The sequence below is a fragment of the Nymphalis io genome, chromosome 21 (assembly GCF_905147045.1).
Source record: "Nymphalis io chromosome 21, ilAglIoxx1.1, whole genome shotgun sequence".
NCBI classification, from domain to species: domain Eukaryota; kingdom Metazoa; phylum Arthropoda; class Insecta; order Lepidoptera; family Nymphalidae; genus Nymphalis; species Nymphalis io.
This window is the reverse complement of record NC_065908.1, coordinates 5,762,924-5,779,505: the sequence shown is the minus strand read 5'-3', so window position 1 is coordinate 5,779,505 and position 16,582 is coordinate 5,762,924. Positions and strand designations below refer to the sequence as shown.

The 16,582-nt window shown below is 35.7% G+C and overlaps 1 protein-coding gene across 3 annotated transcripts; it reads right to left on the bottom strand.

Annotated features, from left to right (window-relative positions):
* Nucleotides 1-3,781: 3,781 nt before the first annotated feature.
* On the bottom strand, nt 3,782-13,504 carry LOC126776906 (uncharacterized). Of its 3 annotated transcripts, none has more exons than XM_050499767.1 (5): nt 13,454-13,504; nt 12,943-13,042; nt 11,842-12,015; nt 10,240-10,481; nt 3,782-3,877 (listed from the first exon to the last, which is right to left on the bottom strand). In XM_050499767.1, the coding sequence occupies exons 1-5, from the start codon at nt 13,483-13,485 to the stop codon at nt 3,847-3,849; spliced, it is 579 nt and encodes a 192-aa protein (XP_050355724.1). In that variant the 5' UTR covers nt 13,486-13,504; the 3' UTR covers nt 3,782-3,846. The 3 variants fall into 3 exon arrangements, with proteins under 3 accessions (XP_050355724.1, XP_050355727.1, XP_050355725.1); XM_050499770.1 differs by lacking the exon at nt 13,454-13,504 and adding an exon at nt 13,326-13,453; XM_050499768.1 differs by having other exon boundaries at nt 3,853-3,877; nt 10,236-10,481.
* Between the last annotated feature and the right edge of the window lie 3,078 nt (nt 13,505-16,582).

Sequence of the window (16,582 nt, the reverse complement as noted above, 5' to 3'; positions counted from 1 at the left end):
ATATGTTGCAAATAAAACAGACTAAAAGCAAAAATTAAATAACGAAGAGCGAAATGGCCCAGTGGTAAGAACGCGTGAATCTTAACCGATGATCATGGCTTCAAACCCGGCAAGCACCACTGAATTTTCATGTGCTTAATTTGTATTTATAATTCATCTCGTGTTTTACGGTGAAGGAAAACATCGTGAGGAAACCTGCATGTGTCTAATTTCACTGATATTATGCCAAATATGTATTCCACCAACCCGCATTGGAGCAGCGTGGTGGAATAAGCTCCAAGCCTTCTCCTCAAAAAGAGGAGAGGAGGCCTTTAACCCAGCATTCACAGGCTGCTACGGAAATAACGACAACAACAGCAAGCACAGGTGGTAGGGCTTTGTGCAAGCTCGTCTGGGTAGGTACCACCCACTCATCAGATATTCTACCGCAAAACAGCAATACTTGATATTGTTGTGTTCCGGTTTGAAGGGTGAGTGAGCCAGTGTAATTACAGGCACAGGGGACATAAAATCTTAGTTCCCAAGGTTGGTGGCGCATTGGCTATAAGCGATGGTTGACATTTCTTACAATGCCAATGTCTAAGGGCGTTTGGTGACCACTTACCATCAGGTGGCCCATATGCTCGTCCACCTTCCTATTCTATAAAAAAAAAGAAGCAAATAGGCATAAACATATGTAGACACACAGTAAAAGATAATACATATTATTTTTATGTAGGTGGGAAATTGAATCTGTTTGTTTTGATTTCAATGTATTTTTTAACATTTATAACCTACTTTTATGTTTTATAGGAACATTTTAGTTTAATTTTTAAACCTACATGGATAACATGGAGAAAAGGCGTGACCTTGAAAGTTTTAGAATAAAAATTTCGACAAAGCAAATTAGGGTTAATTCCTTTAAACACCGCCTTGGCAAACAGACAAGCTTTTACTAACAGCTACCCGAATTATATTTTTAATTAAAAAAATAATAGTCTACTTTTACTTTCGTACTAATTGTCTCGTTGAAAAATCGTGTTTTTTATACTCAGCAATATTAAATGTTTAAAAAAGGAATATAAGCCAATGAAAATAAATTAGAGTGCTTGTAATATTAGCCCAAGGAGATCGAACCTTTAAGTATCAAATCGCTAGGCAGTATACCATTAAGCTATTATTAAAGCTACTTAAAAGAAAAAACTATAATGAAAGAAGCAATACGGTTTTCTTTTAGCCCCTATTGTTTCAATCGAGTGAAATGAAACACCCACGTTGTTCAAATATGATCTACAATACAAGATCTATTATTTACCGCCCTATACATATTTACTCCCTTCCAATAAATTTCCTTTTGTTTGTATGCCTTCACTAGTTTACTCTGTTATACGGTAATCATTTCTTTTTTCATTTTTATTTCATATTGTCAATATTGTTTATTAACAAGGGTTTAAATAAATAACCATGGGGTTAAAGGAAATTTAAATATTACTTAATCAAATAAATATTATACATCAATACCGATATTATTAGGGGTCATTTTACAAATAAAATTATTTATATTTTTATATTTATTGCTAGAAGTTCTATAAATGATTCTTATTAAAATTCCTATAATTTTTAACGAAAATTTGTATTACTAATCATGATAATAATAATAATAATAATAAATATAGTTGATTAATTAACAGTCACTCTCCCTAATTTTGAAAATCGAAATTTCGCAAACTTCTCATTGTCTCTGCAGTAACAGTAGCCCTAGAAGTAAACAAAGGTTTATTTAAAGCCCCTGTCCTATAGAATAAGCTGCGTTGATAATGATCACTCAGGACAATGTCTTTTATTTACCTACATACATAAACGTATATAGAAGCCCAATATATCAGTAATAATAATAATAATAATATCCTGGGACATTTTTCACACACGGCCATCTGATCCCAAATTAAGCTTGTACAAAGCTTGTGCTATGGAAACCAGACAACAGATATACTACATATACTACTTTTCTTTTGTAAATACATACTTATATAGATAATTACACCCAGACTCAGGACAAACAGACATGTTCATGCACACAAATGTCTGTCCTGGGTGGGAATCGAACCCACAACCTTCGGCGTGAAAAGGCAAGTATCTACCAACCACGCCAACCGGCTCGTCAAATCGTCATCAGTCGGTTGCGGCACAGGCCTTTGATGTTTACTTTACCTCGAAGGGTATTTGAACCTTGGAGCACCTCTATAAAAAGAAAACAGTTTGAGATTTACAAAACATTACAGGGAAATTGAGGGATTTTTTTACAACATTTTGTATAGCAAATATCATTTTTCTAAAAAGAAAATAAATAACAAAGTATGCGAGTTACATGAACTCGTATGAGTTTTGAAAGAGATTTTCTTAACCATTAAAAGGACCAATTTTTTATTTTTACTTTAAGTTCAAAAGATAGTACGTAAAAATTTGGTCCAATTTGTTCAAATTTTTAACAACTGTCGGGGTCTTGTGACGGTTAGTTTACAATTTTATTGTAGTAAATTTACGTTGTGTAATAAAAATTTGTTGATATATCACAAACAGTAAACGCAAAATATGAATATTACACAAATAAAATATTTTCTTGTGCTATTACGTAAAGTACTCAATTTTAACTTTGACCTTTTGCACGAATACTAACGCTATATATACATACATGTATATGGTTAAAAATATTTTCTTAATGGATTACTTATGATGGATTTTAAAATAAATACTCATACTTAAACATATTTGTCTCAGTAAATTCTGTTCAATAAAAAATGGACCTACTGACGTCACTATGACATGACGTGATTTCATTAAATTTATCCAACTTGGAATTTGTGGTATTTCGGAAAAATATTCAAATATGTTTACCCTTCGGCGGGATGAGATGTGATTTTTTAAAGGAACTTTCCTGCAATTTATTTATTTTGTATATATAAATTGATATTACTAATAAGATACATTAAATATGGTATAGGATTAAATGATTATCTTGAAAAATTACGATGTTATTCAAATTTACTGCATCCATTAACATTTTTTTGCTCTATCTACAATTACAAACTCAATGTTTTAATAGCAATATGCTATAACGTGCCCAAACAGCAAATAAACATCATACCACTATATTTTCGAGCGGGAATTGTGACGAAAGCGAGCCGAACAATTAAAAAAACGGGACGTAAAAGTATCATAGTTTTGTGAATATAAATACTCTTAAATAGTTATTAAAGATAAATAAAATAAATTGTTATATTACATATGGTTTATTACGGTTAGTGAAGCTATCATGTCATTAATCTTCGGCAGAATAACCAAAGCAAGGTGCTTTGTAAACCTTTGTGTGTTAAATTCAATTATAAATCTTTCAATAAAACCTAATTTAACAATAAATATCTTTATATATACAATCTATGTGTGTATATGTTATTAAATAGTTAGGTGAAATAAAACCTTGCTCAGCTTGAAATATTTATAGACTGTTATTTACTTTTATATATTTTTTTATTTCCTAGCATATTACTACTCCCAGCATATTTATCTTCATAGCCTAAATGCGATTTTAAAAAGAATGATCAAGCACCAAATGAGGATAGTCAAATAAAAAGTCGTTTCTTCATCTTGTCGTCGCAATAAAACTAGCAATTACAGCAGAATATAGCTGAAATCGGTATTTGAATGTTTTGAGATTCAAAAACATGCTTGGTCATTGCTTTTTGAACTTGGATTATGAATTCGTATGCGATACTGATTGAGTTGGTTTACGCAATAAAAAATATTTATCATGGTTGATTTTTATTTCAGTAAAAAAATATTATAAATTAAAAAATTGAACATTAACTGTTACATCGCCTGTCTCATCTCTTGTGGTAAGCTGAAATAAAATTTAAACACATGATTAGTTAAAAATACACTTACATGGCTCAATGTACACGTGATTTTTTAACGAAGATTGTAGCTTCAAAACCGGGCAAGTAAAGAAAAACATCATGAGGAAATTTGCATTTGTCGGATGAAATTTTGCCAAACTACATTAGAGCAGTGTCGTCGAATAAGCTCCAAATCTTTCTCTCGAGAGGAGAGAGGAGCCTTTTCTCCATAATAGGAGATTGTAAATAAAAGTGCGCAAAAGTGATTTTACTACTAACTATTCATTAAAAGTCAATATCTGGTGAATTTTGTAGGCTAAATATTAGAATTACTTGACTTTGACTTGGGTGGGTAGCCGGTAAATATTAGGATATGAAATTAGCGTTTTGTCGTACTGACCACTTTGATCTGAAATATGTCCTCTTTGGTTAAGAATTCCAAATTCAAATTTATAAATTCATTTAGCTGGTACATTTGAGTTTTGAAAACAGTTATTCATTTGTTTTTTCCTCATTATTTTTTTCTTTGGCGTCGCTTATTACCACACAATGAAAAACATGAAGTATCGGTATATTTACGAGTACGAATTCTACCGTAACACCAGTGCTGCAGAAACAGCTCGAAGGATTAATGATGTGTACGGCGCTGGTGTCGCAAAAAAGCACGGTACGTTTTTGATTTCCACGTTTTCGTTCTGGAAATTTGACCTTCAGAACCAACCCCGTGGACGGCCGGAGACCAAAGTGGAAAATGAAGAATTAAAGGCTATTGTGGAAGCGAATCCATCACAAAGCACTTCAGAGATAGACAGGCTTCGGGGTAAGTGATAAAACTGTATTAATCCACTTGCCGTGGAGTACCGGCTTAGAATAGTACTCCCCCAATCTCATCCCGTGGGTGTCGTAAGAGGCGACTGAGGGACGGGGAAAAGGTGGGATGGGCAGCAGCGTCCCCCCTCCCATAAACATCTTACCCCCTACTGCGCTCGCCAACACGCCTGCCCAGCGCAGCGAGTATGGGCAAACCCCTCCCTTAATGGCAGATGCGCCCAAAAAAAGGCCCCCAGTTACCGGCAAGCCCGCTAGGCCCGACCAAGGTAGCGGTCGCGGTATCGGCAGGGCAGGGGGTGCTAAGAATCACCGGTTCACGGCAGGTTACCGTATAAAACGACTGAAAATGGCAACGTATAATGGACGCTCGATGAGGCTGGACCATCACCTCGCCGAATTAGAAGTAGAGTTAAGTCATATAAACTGGCATATACTGGGGTTATCTGAAGTCCGAAGACAGGGGGAGGACACGATAACTCTAGAGTCCGGTAACTTACTCTACTTCCGCGAAGGTGATAACCTCTCCCAGGGTGGTGTCGGTTTTCTAGTCAAAAAGGATCTCATTAGCAGCATTGTGGAAATCAGTAGTGTGTCGAACCGGGTAGCGTACCTTGTCCTAAAACTTTCCGACAGGTACTCCCTGAAGGTTGTACAGGTATATGCGCCAACTTCGACATACTCTGATGATGTGGTCGAAGCGATGTACGAGGACATCGCAAAGGCCCTCAACGACACCTCGAGGGCCCACTACAATGTTGTTATGGGAGACTTTAATGCTAAAGTGGGAGTACAAGATAGCGGTGAATCGAAAGTCGGACCTTACGGCTTGGGCTGCAGAAATCACAGGGGGCAAATGCTGGTAAACTTTCTCGAAGCGCAGGGGCTTTTTTTGATGAATTCTTTCTTTCAAAAGAAGCCTCAGAGGAGGTGGACCTGGCGAAGCCCCGATAACGTGACAAGGAACGAGATAGACTTTATCATTTCGAATAAAAGGCACATATTTAGAGATGTTTCAGTGATCAACAAGTTTAATACCGGAAGTGATCACCGCTTGGTTCGAGGCACTCTAAATATCAACTTAAAAGCCGAAAGATCGAGAATGATGAGGTCTACTCTCCGACCTACCATGCTCCAAGCTGCTCAAGGCTCCGAAAAGTTCCAAATGGAACTTCAAAATCAATTCACCGCGTTGGAAACCATAAGCAGCATTGATGAGAGAACCGACACGCTGGTCAAAATACTGCAAAACACATCCCGCAAGTGTTTTCCGCCACAGAGAAGAGACAACGCACCAAAACTCTCTGCTGAGACACTCGAGCTCATGAGAAAACGACGAGAACTACCATCGTTTTTGTCAGATAAGTCCTTAAACCGAACAATAAAAACGCTGACGCGACGCGATCTCCGACGCTCCAATACCCGTGCCATCAAGGCTGCGATTGAGCAAAATCGGGGATCGAAAGTGTTCGCTCGCAAGTTTGGGAGGCCGCGTCTGACAAAACTTAAAACTGAAAATGGTGGGGTCGTTACCTCTAGGCCTGAGATTATCGGAGAAGTAGAGAGGTTTTATGGGCAGTTGTTCTCTTCAAGATCGGATAAACCCGTGGGAATCAGTATTGATGACCAGCGCGCCCCTCTTATGCGCCATTACTCCGAGGAGCTCCCGGTCGTTGACCAAGGAGAGATTAGGGCGGCTCTAGAACAGCTTAAAAACAACAAAGCTCCGGGAGATGACGGAATCACAACAGAGTTGCTTAAGGCAGGCGGGACTCCGGTCCTGAAAGAGCTAGCAAGCCTCTTTAATTCCGTCATCCAACATGGCAAGACCCCGGAAACGTGGAGCGGGAGTGAGGTGGTACTGTTTTTCAAGAAAGGTGATAAAACCCTCTTGAAAAACTACAGACCAATCTCCCTCCTGAGTCACGTGTATAAGCTGTTCTCAAGAGTCGTCACGAACCGTCTCGCCAGACGACTTGACGAGTTCCAGCCCCCAGAGCAAGCCGGCTTTCGATTAGGCTACAGCACCGTGGACCACATCCATACTGTTCGGCAGATTGTGCAGAAGACCGAAGAGTACAATCAGCCGCTGTGTATGGCATTTGTGGACTACGAGAAAGCCTTCGACTCCATCGAAACCTGGGCAGTGCTCGACTCATTGCAGAGATGTCATATCGATTGGAGATATATCGAGGTACTGAGATGTCTGTACAACGCCGCTACAATGACTGTCCACATCCAGGACTGTAAGACGAAGGCGATCCAACTGCGCAGAGGGGTGAGACAGGGGGATGTAATATCCCCGAAACTGTTCACCAACGCGTTGGAAGACGTTTTCAAAACGCTGGATTGGACTAGGTATGGAGTCAATGTAAACGGCGAGTACATCTCACACCTTCGATTTGCCGACGATATCGTCATCATAGCAGAGTCGCTGGAACAACTCACCGAAATGCTGCGTAGCCTAGGCGAGTCTTCCCGGTGTGTCGGTCTCGGTATGAACTTGGACAAGACCAAGGTCATGTTCAATAGGCATGTCGTGCCGGGACCGATATACGTCGAGGGGAAACCTCTCGAAGTTGTTAGTGAATATACCTACCTAGGACAGATAATACAAGTCGGTAGGAACAACTTCGAGAAGGAAGCCGATCGAAGAGTTCGCTTGGGATGGGCAGCATTTGGCAACCTTCGTCAAGTCCTCAAGTCGTCTATACCGCAATGTTTGAAGACGAAAGTCTTCAACCAATGCGTCTTACCTGCCATGACATACGGTGCCGAAACGTGGACACTAACTGCGGGACTAGTCCACAAATTCAAAGTCGCTCAGCGTGCTATGGAGCGAGCTATGCTCGGAGTATCTTTGAAGGATAAGATCAGAAATGAGATTATCCGGAAAAGAACCGGAGTCACCGACATAGCTTGCAAAATTAGCAGGCTGAAGTGGCAGTGGGCTGGTCACGTATGTCGTAGGACCGATGGCCGTTGGAGCAGACGAGTCCTAGAGTGGAGACCGCGAATCGGCAAGCGCAGCGTAGGGCGCCCTCCAGCCAGGTGGACCGACGACCTTGAGAAGGTGGCGGGCACCAACTGGATGCGGAAGGCGGAGGACAGGGAGCTTTGGCGCACCTTGGGAGAGGCCTATGTTCAGCAGTGGACAACGATTGGCTGTTGATTGATTGATTGAATCCACTTGAAGCAAATCGGGAAAGTATGAAAACTTGAACGATGGGTACCTCATGAATTGAGTGAATCGAACTTGCCAACACGCGTCGACTGCTGTGTTACTTTGCTCAACCGACACAATAATGAAGGGATTTTAAATCGAATCATTACTTGTGATGAAAAGTGGATACTGTACGATAGTCGGAAGTACTCGTCGCAATGGCTGAACCCTGGAGACCCAGCCAAATCCTGCCCTAAACGAAAATTGACTCAGAAAAAGTTACTTGTGAGTGTTTGGTAGACTAAAGCCGGTGTCGTTCACTACAGCTTTCTAAAATCTGGCCAAATGATTACGGCAGATATTTATTGTCAGCAACTGCAAATCGTGAAGGATGAACTAGCTGCTAAACAACCGAGATTGGTCAATCGCTCTAGACCACTGCTGCTTCACGACAACGCAAGACCACACACTGCACAACAAACAACCACTAAGTTAGATGAGCTACAATTGCAAAGGAATGTCTGCGAAATCCACCGTACTCCCCGGACCTTGCTCCAACAGATTACCATTTTTTCCGGAATTTGGACAACTTCTTACAAGGAAAAAAATTCAACTCCGATGCGGCAGTCCAAACCGCCTTCAAAGAGTTTATTGATTCTTGCCCCCATGGTTTTTTTAGTAAAGGGATCAATGAATGCATACTTTTTAATTAAATGTATTTTACAAAAAAAAAAAATGGATTTTATATTCCTCCCGTACAAAACGCCCATTTCATATGTGGAACTAATATCAACGTAGTCCAGGTCGGCCAATCAAACGTAGATTGGTCGATTTTTGCAATATTCTTACCAATGTGTAAGACGTAAATATACTTGATATTTACGAACACATGTTTCCAGAAATATCGATATTTATCAAAAAGCCTCTACCAGCACCAAGCTAATGAAAACGTTTTTTTAGGAAAATCAATATTTTTACAAATTCATAAAATATTGTGAAAAATTTATGGTATAGTTTACGGGACTTATTTTTTAACTTTGGTATTTAATTCAATAAAAAAATGGTGATATGTCTTGTTTTTATTTGCTTTATCATGCGATTCACTGGTGGTAGGGCTTTGTGCAAGCTCGTCTGGGTAGGTACCACCCACTCATCAGATATTCTACCGCAAAACAGCAATACTTGATATTGTTGTGTTCCGGTTTGAAGGGTGAGTGAGCCAGTGTAATTACAGGCACAAGGGACATAAAATCTTAGTTCCCAAGGTTGGTGGCGCATTGGATATGTAAGCGATGGTTGACATTTCTTACAATGCCAATGTCTAAGAGCGTTGGTGACCACTTACCATCAGGTGGCCCATATGCTCGCCCGCCTTCCTTTTCTATAAAAAAAAAAAAAGATCTGTTTGATGGTTATATGCAGAAGAGAAGATAATAAAATTATACTATATTTTATGATATTAAATTACAATTTAATAAAAGTATATGAGAATAAATTGAACGCGTAGTCTTTTTATCGTAATTTTTAGGTAGACGATGAGGAAATAACCGGATACAGTCATCTGTTCAGCGCGGCGCCATAAAAAAATGTGACAATCTCGAAAATGGTATTACGTACGTTTCTTTTCAAAACTAGATACAATCTCTCAGCAACAGGATAAGGATGCCACTTCGAGTCTTTCTTTTGTCGACAATATTTGAGCTCTGTTTTGTTTGGGGCTTTAGTGCATAAACACTGTGAGCCTTCTTTGTCATTGCCCTTTCTTTATTCTTTTCTTATAATTTTTGTATTTTTATTCGAGAAGTTTCGTTGGTATTTTTACTTTATATATATTCAACTTTTATTGAAATATGGAACAATTATAATTGTTTATATGGTAAGGAAATCTAATTTTATATGCTGATATTAATGCCTTTGCCAACTAAATAGCATTTTAACATTTTTTTGTTTATTAAAAATACACTTGGTTTGTATAAGTTTTGAAATAACATTCTATGTATTACATTTTTTAATAAAACTACATTAATATGTTCTATAAATGAGAATTATAAATTCGAAAATGTATTTGTTTGGTACGCTTTCACGAACTACTCAACCGATCTTTATAAAATTTTGCAAACACGTTGTCAGGGGTAAAGAGAAGGACATAGGGCACCTAGTACCTGCCCTCCCTCCCAACTCAGACGCGGATGAAGCCACGGGATGAAACTAATCATACTACTGTGAATAGCTTTCACCGAAACAGGACAAGATAAAAAGCATGGCTATGTGTAAATAAAAAAAGATTTTAAGTTTTATGGTTTAGTTTCTTCATTATTTCAATATAAAATATCCTATGAAAGATTTTACAACATTTAATATAAAAGACTTACTTACTTAGGTTGTATAAGATGGAATGGCATTTTTCTTACAGCTTCCTCGGCTATATCCAGTGGGAAGGCGAACTCAATCATATTTTCGTTTAGGCAGTCGTTATAGGAGGAAGCCAGCTGGCATCTGTCTGACATGCCTTCAATACTATCGAGGCAGAGTCTTGAAATGCTGTTTAGTTTGCGGACCACTCGAGAATTCTTGCCATTTACGAGACCCGCTAGATGGATTAGGAGTTCACGATTTACCTATTGACAATATGTTATATTGTAGTCGTGTTGATTTATTAAATCTCTTGCAGGAGGGTTATATTGTTGATAAAATTTATATATATATTAGAATTACTTTATATTTTAGAATTATTAAGAAAATGAAGGCGTTATTGTGTTTTATGTTAAAGTTAATTTTTTGATATGAGTAATCTATATTTATATATCTATATATAAGCAAAATACAACTCGTCACGAGATCTCCTAATCTATCCCTCCGATTGACTTGAAATTTGACACAGTTACTCCTTCCACGACGTAGACGCTCAGCCAGAACGGATTTTACGCAAATCCTACCGTAGAAAACGTTCGTGAAATGTCAGAGTGATATACGACATTGACCATATTAATTATAACATTTCAAGAATACAAGCATCAAAATAGTATATCACCAGAAGTCGGTTGTCAACATTTCATGGCTGAGTAATGAAGTGATTGATGATTGTTGTATATGTTCTATAAATGAGAATAATTTACATACATACTGTTAAACTATTTTCATTAATTCTATTATTAATAGCAGTATTATTATTTTATTAGCAGTATTAGCTAGTGCAAGGCACACGTTGCAATGGGTCTTTTGTTTTGATTTGCGCTAAAACGTTTTCCGTGCTTAAATTTATACTAATTTAACTAATATAAATACTATTTCAACAAATATAACACTAATTCAACGTTATCGCGTGATTGGTATAGAAGTTGAAAATGTTTAACGTTATTTGGTGGCGAATTACAATGAAGTTCATTGTATAAAATTCTCCTTGAAAAAGTAGATCCATATTATACGTGCAAAGCTTGCATGGTTATCGATCAGACGATGTCAAAGTTTATTAATCTCGAACAGATATACCAACATCATTTTTTATATAAGATCACAATAGACAATTCATATAAAAACCAACCGGAAAAAAACGGAAAAATATAATGGGTTAAAAGAGGACTTTGTAAAATATTAAAATTAGTCTACGAAGTTAGTTACATTGTTCGTTTGAAAAGATTTCTGAACTTTATGGCTTTTCATTTTATAAACCTTAAGTTAATTAATGTCACCATTTATAATGAAACCGTAATTACAATTGTCTCTAGTTTCATTGTTCCCACAAAATTCTTAAAAAATCACTGAAAATAGTTTCACGATTTTACTCTTTATTTCTTCTGCTATAGTATTTAAATTTGAACAACACAAAATTTATTATGAAAGTACAAGGAATTACGAATCTTGATACGTTAACAAATTCAAATTTCTTTATTCAATATACGAGCATTACTTATTGATAGTTACTTGATGTAAAAGTTAAAAAGCGGAGCTGTTCAAGTTTTATCAAATTTAATTTCGTACCTTTCCGTGATTAATAACATCACTCTGTTCCAACATACATGCAGCAAAACATTGGCCAGATCTGGTTATTGGAGGTGAATTTGTGAAATACGCTCTGACGTCTTTCGGTGAAGCTCGAACTTTGATGACGCAAGACTGCGCCATTCGTACTAAAGCGTCCAAGTGTCCTTGTACCTGAAACAAAACGAAATTGTAATTTCTTAAGGCTATTGACCTCGTTGAAAAGAACCAGTTCTTGTAATTGAAGCATGCGGTACTTATTGCGTATGACTATGGCTAATAGATCATACAAAGTTAGCGTCATATTTACATTTGTCACTGTAAGCTTTCCATCACTTTATCCTTTCGTATTTCTCCTATGGAAAATGCAACTAACATTATATTTTATAAGATACAAAAACGAAACAAAAATATATTGTTTATTTCCTCTTTTTTTTTATTGGTCTGTTTTTTTGTTATATTCAATTTACGAATGCAATATGTGTTATTAGCCTAGACTAAATAGAGTTGACTTTGCACAGGGCCCTTGGGCATGCGTCGTAGAGATCGTTTATTGGCGGTTCCTGCAATTTACAGCGGGTAAATACGACCCCTGTAAACTGGCTGTGGGAAATGTCATATACTGTTAATGTGACGTAGTTATCCACTATTAAATATATTGTATTTAAAAGACTATCAACGTGTTGTGTTCTAATGTTGACTTTTTATAAAATTTTGAATATTTCGCTTGCTTCATAATATTTAGATTTGTACAAAATAGAAACACATTTTGCAATCTATAAAACATATCTCGAATTAAAACAAAAGTAGATATGTCTTAAAGAAATACACCAAAAGGGACTGTGCTAAGTTACAACTCTGTTGGATAAGCGATGAAATACACTAGAAGCTTTTGACATAAATAATAAGTGAATGGGACTTCTAAAACTAAAGTACTGATTTTTAACTTCAAAACAAAGGAAAACGGGCCAGCATATTGATCAAAATATTATACTTTATTTGAGAAGTCTCACATTCTACCGAGATGAATCGTTAAAAAGATTAGTATCTTGTTTTGTTACAGATATATGAAAATATTTTATATGGCTGCATTAAAGTTACCTTAGGATCAGTAAAGTCCACCAAGGTACCCGATATGCCATGTGAATGTGCGGCTAGGACACTCCCAATCAAAGACGGTATTATTATTATCAGCATCGCTCTGAAACGAAAAACAAAATTATGCTTTTCTCAAATAGATATAAGCACTCTTGAGTTGTCATTTACAATCGAATTAAAAACTATCGCCGGTTCACAATAATGAGTATTATCAGATTGTCATAATCTTGTATTTATCTATAATGCTCTAGGGTGTAGTTTAAATTAAATTAATTTGTACGTGTATATTCATTCTCTACTATTATTAAAATACATAATATACACTTCCGCAAAATACTTTTAAATTTTACTGTAATAATAATTGTTGTTTTACTTAAAATATATACTTTTCAAAATGAGACGGTAGCAATTATTTTACAAAAGAGCAAATTGCTTTCAACTGAGCTAAATAGATATTTAGCAATTTACAGAAACGAACGTGCACGTGGAAAATTCTATTTAATTCTAGACTCACCGTACATTCAGCTCTCGCGTCGGAGATTTCATTGCATTCACCACAATCCCCACCAGCTGCACTTATAAAAAGCGCACGAGCTAATTGTCGTTGTAACAATTCTCATTGTTTTGAAAATTTACATCCATTTTCTCTTAGTGCTGGTTAACATTATATCGTATCGACATAGTTGTAATTTCAAATGTGGCTGTTATATAACTTTACCAAAAAAGATTACTGGACGCGCAGATTTTATGTCGGGTCGGATATTATTGGCGTTGAGCTCGTTATTGTGTCGTTGAGTCGTATCAGATGATGTTTAGTTCCATCGTTTAAGGCAATAACTTGAAAAAAAATCCTAGTTTTTCGGCTCGTGCTTTAGCGGTCGCTCCAGTGACTATTACTACTTTTTTACGAGATTTATCTTAGGTACTCTATAAATTTTGTTAAAAGTTTTATGTATAGTTTTAATACTTAATTTTATTACGATTTAATTAATTTTTATTTTTAAGCGATCGAGATCGAGTCAAAATAACCATTAATAGTCAATAAAGCCCACGGCTTGCGCTTTATGGATAATGATAGTGGGTTAAGATAATTTTGTGATATGTGAATTCGAAAAAATATCCTTATCAATTTTTTTCTATTAATAGAATTTTGTTTACTTGAAAACTTCTACTATTAAATTATCCTTTATATCGTTTTCAATGTCGTATCCGGACAAGCGCAATTTATCCTACCGCAAAACAGCAGTACTTGGTATTGGTGTGTTCCGGTTTGAAGGGTGAGTGAGCCAGTGTAATTACATTATACATAACATAACATCTTAGTTTCCAAGAACATAACATCTTAGTTTCCAAGAACTAAGATGTTATGTAGGAACATAACATCAGATGTTATGTTCCTTATTATGCTCCTTTGGTGGTGCATTGGTGATGTAAGCGATGGTTAACATTTCTTACAATGCCAATGTCTATGGGCATTGGTAACCACTTACCATCAGGTGGCCCATATGCTCGTGCTCCATCCTATTCTATAAAAAAAAGCACCACTGAATTTTGATATACTTGATTTATATTTAGAAATCATCTCATCCTCCGCGGTGATGGAAGACAGTGTGAAACATAGAGGAATAAACACAGAAGCTCATTATGTATAATATAAGCTGATATAGCCCAGTATTGATATATATACATGTTGTTATTTTACTTAATTGGGTGAATAGATAGAACAACTAGTGACGACAAAACTGCTAGTCCGGTTGAATGTAAACGTGGTTTTACAAAGCAGATAAAAACGAATACGTAATGAACTCGCTAGACGATGGTTTGTTGGCTTTTGTTTTATTTATATAACATATCTTATAACTGAAATACCTGGATATATTATTCGTATATATGTTTACAAAATACTTATTGTTTCATATATTTTTTATTAAAACAAACAAATCATATTTGTTTTGTTTAAATTTACAAAATAGATTGCTTTTTTCTTATTTTTTTTTTGTGTGCACAAATAAAATAATTGAATTTGAAATAGATGTTTTTGTATTAAAAATAATAACAAACCACTACCATCTACTTTATTTCTTGTTAAACTGTTGTTTTTGTGTCAATCGACCCGATTCATTGACTCCTTGATAACTGCACAGGACTTTTTTTAGTGCACAATTATACGTAATTGGTATACACGAATAGAGAGAGAAAAGGCTGGCTATATGTACTTTTCGAGGTATATGAGTGAAACAATGGCAAAGTCCTGTACGTCAATGATAATTTCTCGAAATCCCCAAAAGTTTCCTCAAATTCAACATTAATTTAAGTCATAACTAAAGCAAATTAAAGTAAATTACTTTTAACATCAGTTAACCGTTATACCAATTGTAATATTAAATTATATAAAGTGTCGCACGAAAAGATATATACGTGACTGAAAGATAATTTGTTTACGTCAAAGGGAGAGAGAAAATTTTCAATTTGCGCTGGTATTCGTGTAATGCGGGTACATTAACTTTGTACCACTGTAATTAAAATTAGCGTTACTCGTTGCATAAAAATGGTATTGTCGTTACGTAATAAAGAAGAAGAAGAATGTATTTTATTATGCTAGGTAGGACTTGCAAATGGGCCACTTGATGGTTAGTGGTCATCACCACCTATAAAAATTTACCCATTAACCTTGGTCTAAATGTTATGTCCCTTGTGTCTGTGCTTACACTGGCTTACTCACCTTTAAACCAGAACACAACAACGCTAAGTAATCGTATTGTTTATTCGTTGTTGTTGTAAGGATAGAAGCTTATACCACCAGGCTATTACACTGCAAGTTGGTGGATATACGTGCGTTATATGAACATATATATTAGGCAATTATGTTATTTCATACTATGGATTTTAACAGAATCACAAAGTCATTATGTAATAAATAAAGGATTACTCAAGAAGTTACCCTTTGTCACGAAGAGGATTTATTTAAACATAAATTAAACTTATACAAATTGTTAAGATATATATTATTCCGTTCAAGATTATGTAGATGTTACTATGTGTTTATTTTCCATTTAAGATATATAAATTTATTTGTATATGTTTATGATTACTGCCAGTTCTTAGTAGAATCTACATTCCATGCAGATGGTAACTATACATTTACTTGATCTTGTAATATGATACTTGTAATACTCGTACAAGACTTATGTCTTGTACGAGTAAGATACAATTTTGTTTTTTTTTTTATGTAAAAAGTATTAAACGAAAATGAACTTAACGCACATCATTGCTTTATTGTATGACTTCAGCCTCCTAAATTCGAGATGATATTTTATAACAGTAAACTTATTAAAGTTTTATTTTATACAAATCCCTACTATTATCGTAAATGTGAAAGTAAGTTTTTTGTTACCCTTTAATGTTTTAAATAATCGATCGATCATCGTTATGTCAGGGGTACAGAGAAGGATATTGGGTAACTTACCCTAAAACCTCCCAAGTTATGTGTAAGGTTCTTCAGATAATATATATGTATTTAATATAAAATAAAAAAAAATGTATAAATACATAATATATACTTGCTATTTAAGATAATATCTTTATTTTTTTAAAAGTAGTTTTAGGCAATGTAATGAAAAAAACTTTTACTTTTAATAAACCT

Bases quoted from the DNA above. Each gene is read 5' to 3' on its own strand.
- LOC126776906 (XM_050499767.1), bottom strand. From the start codon at position 13,485: ATGAAATCTCCGACGCGAGAGCTGAATGTACG. The intron at 13,043-13,453 runs GTGAGTCTAGAA...TTTTCGTTTCAG, and splicing joins ACGCGAGAGCTGAATGTACG to AGCGATGCTGATAATAATAA. The intron at 12,016-12,942 runs GTAACTTTAATG...GTTTTGTTTCAG, and splicing joins TGGACTTTACTGATCCTAAG to GTACAAGGACACTTGGACGC.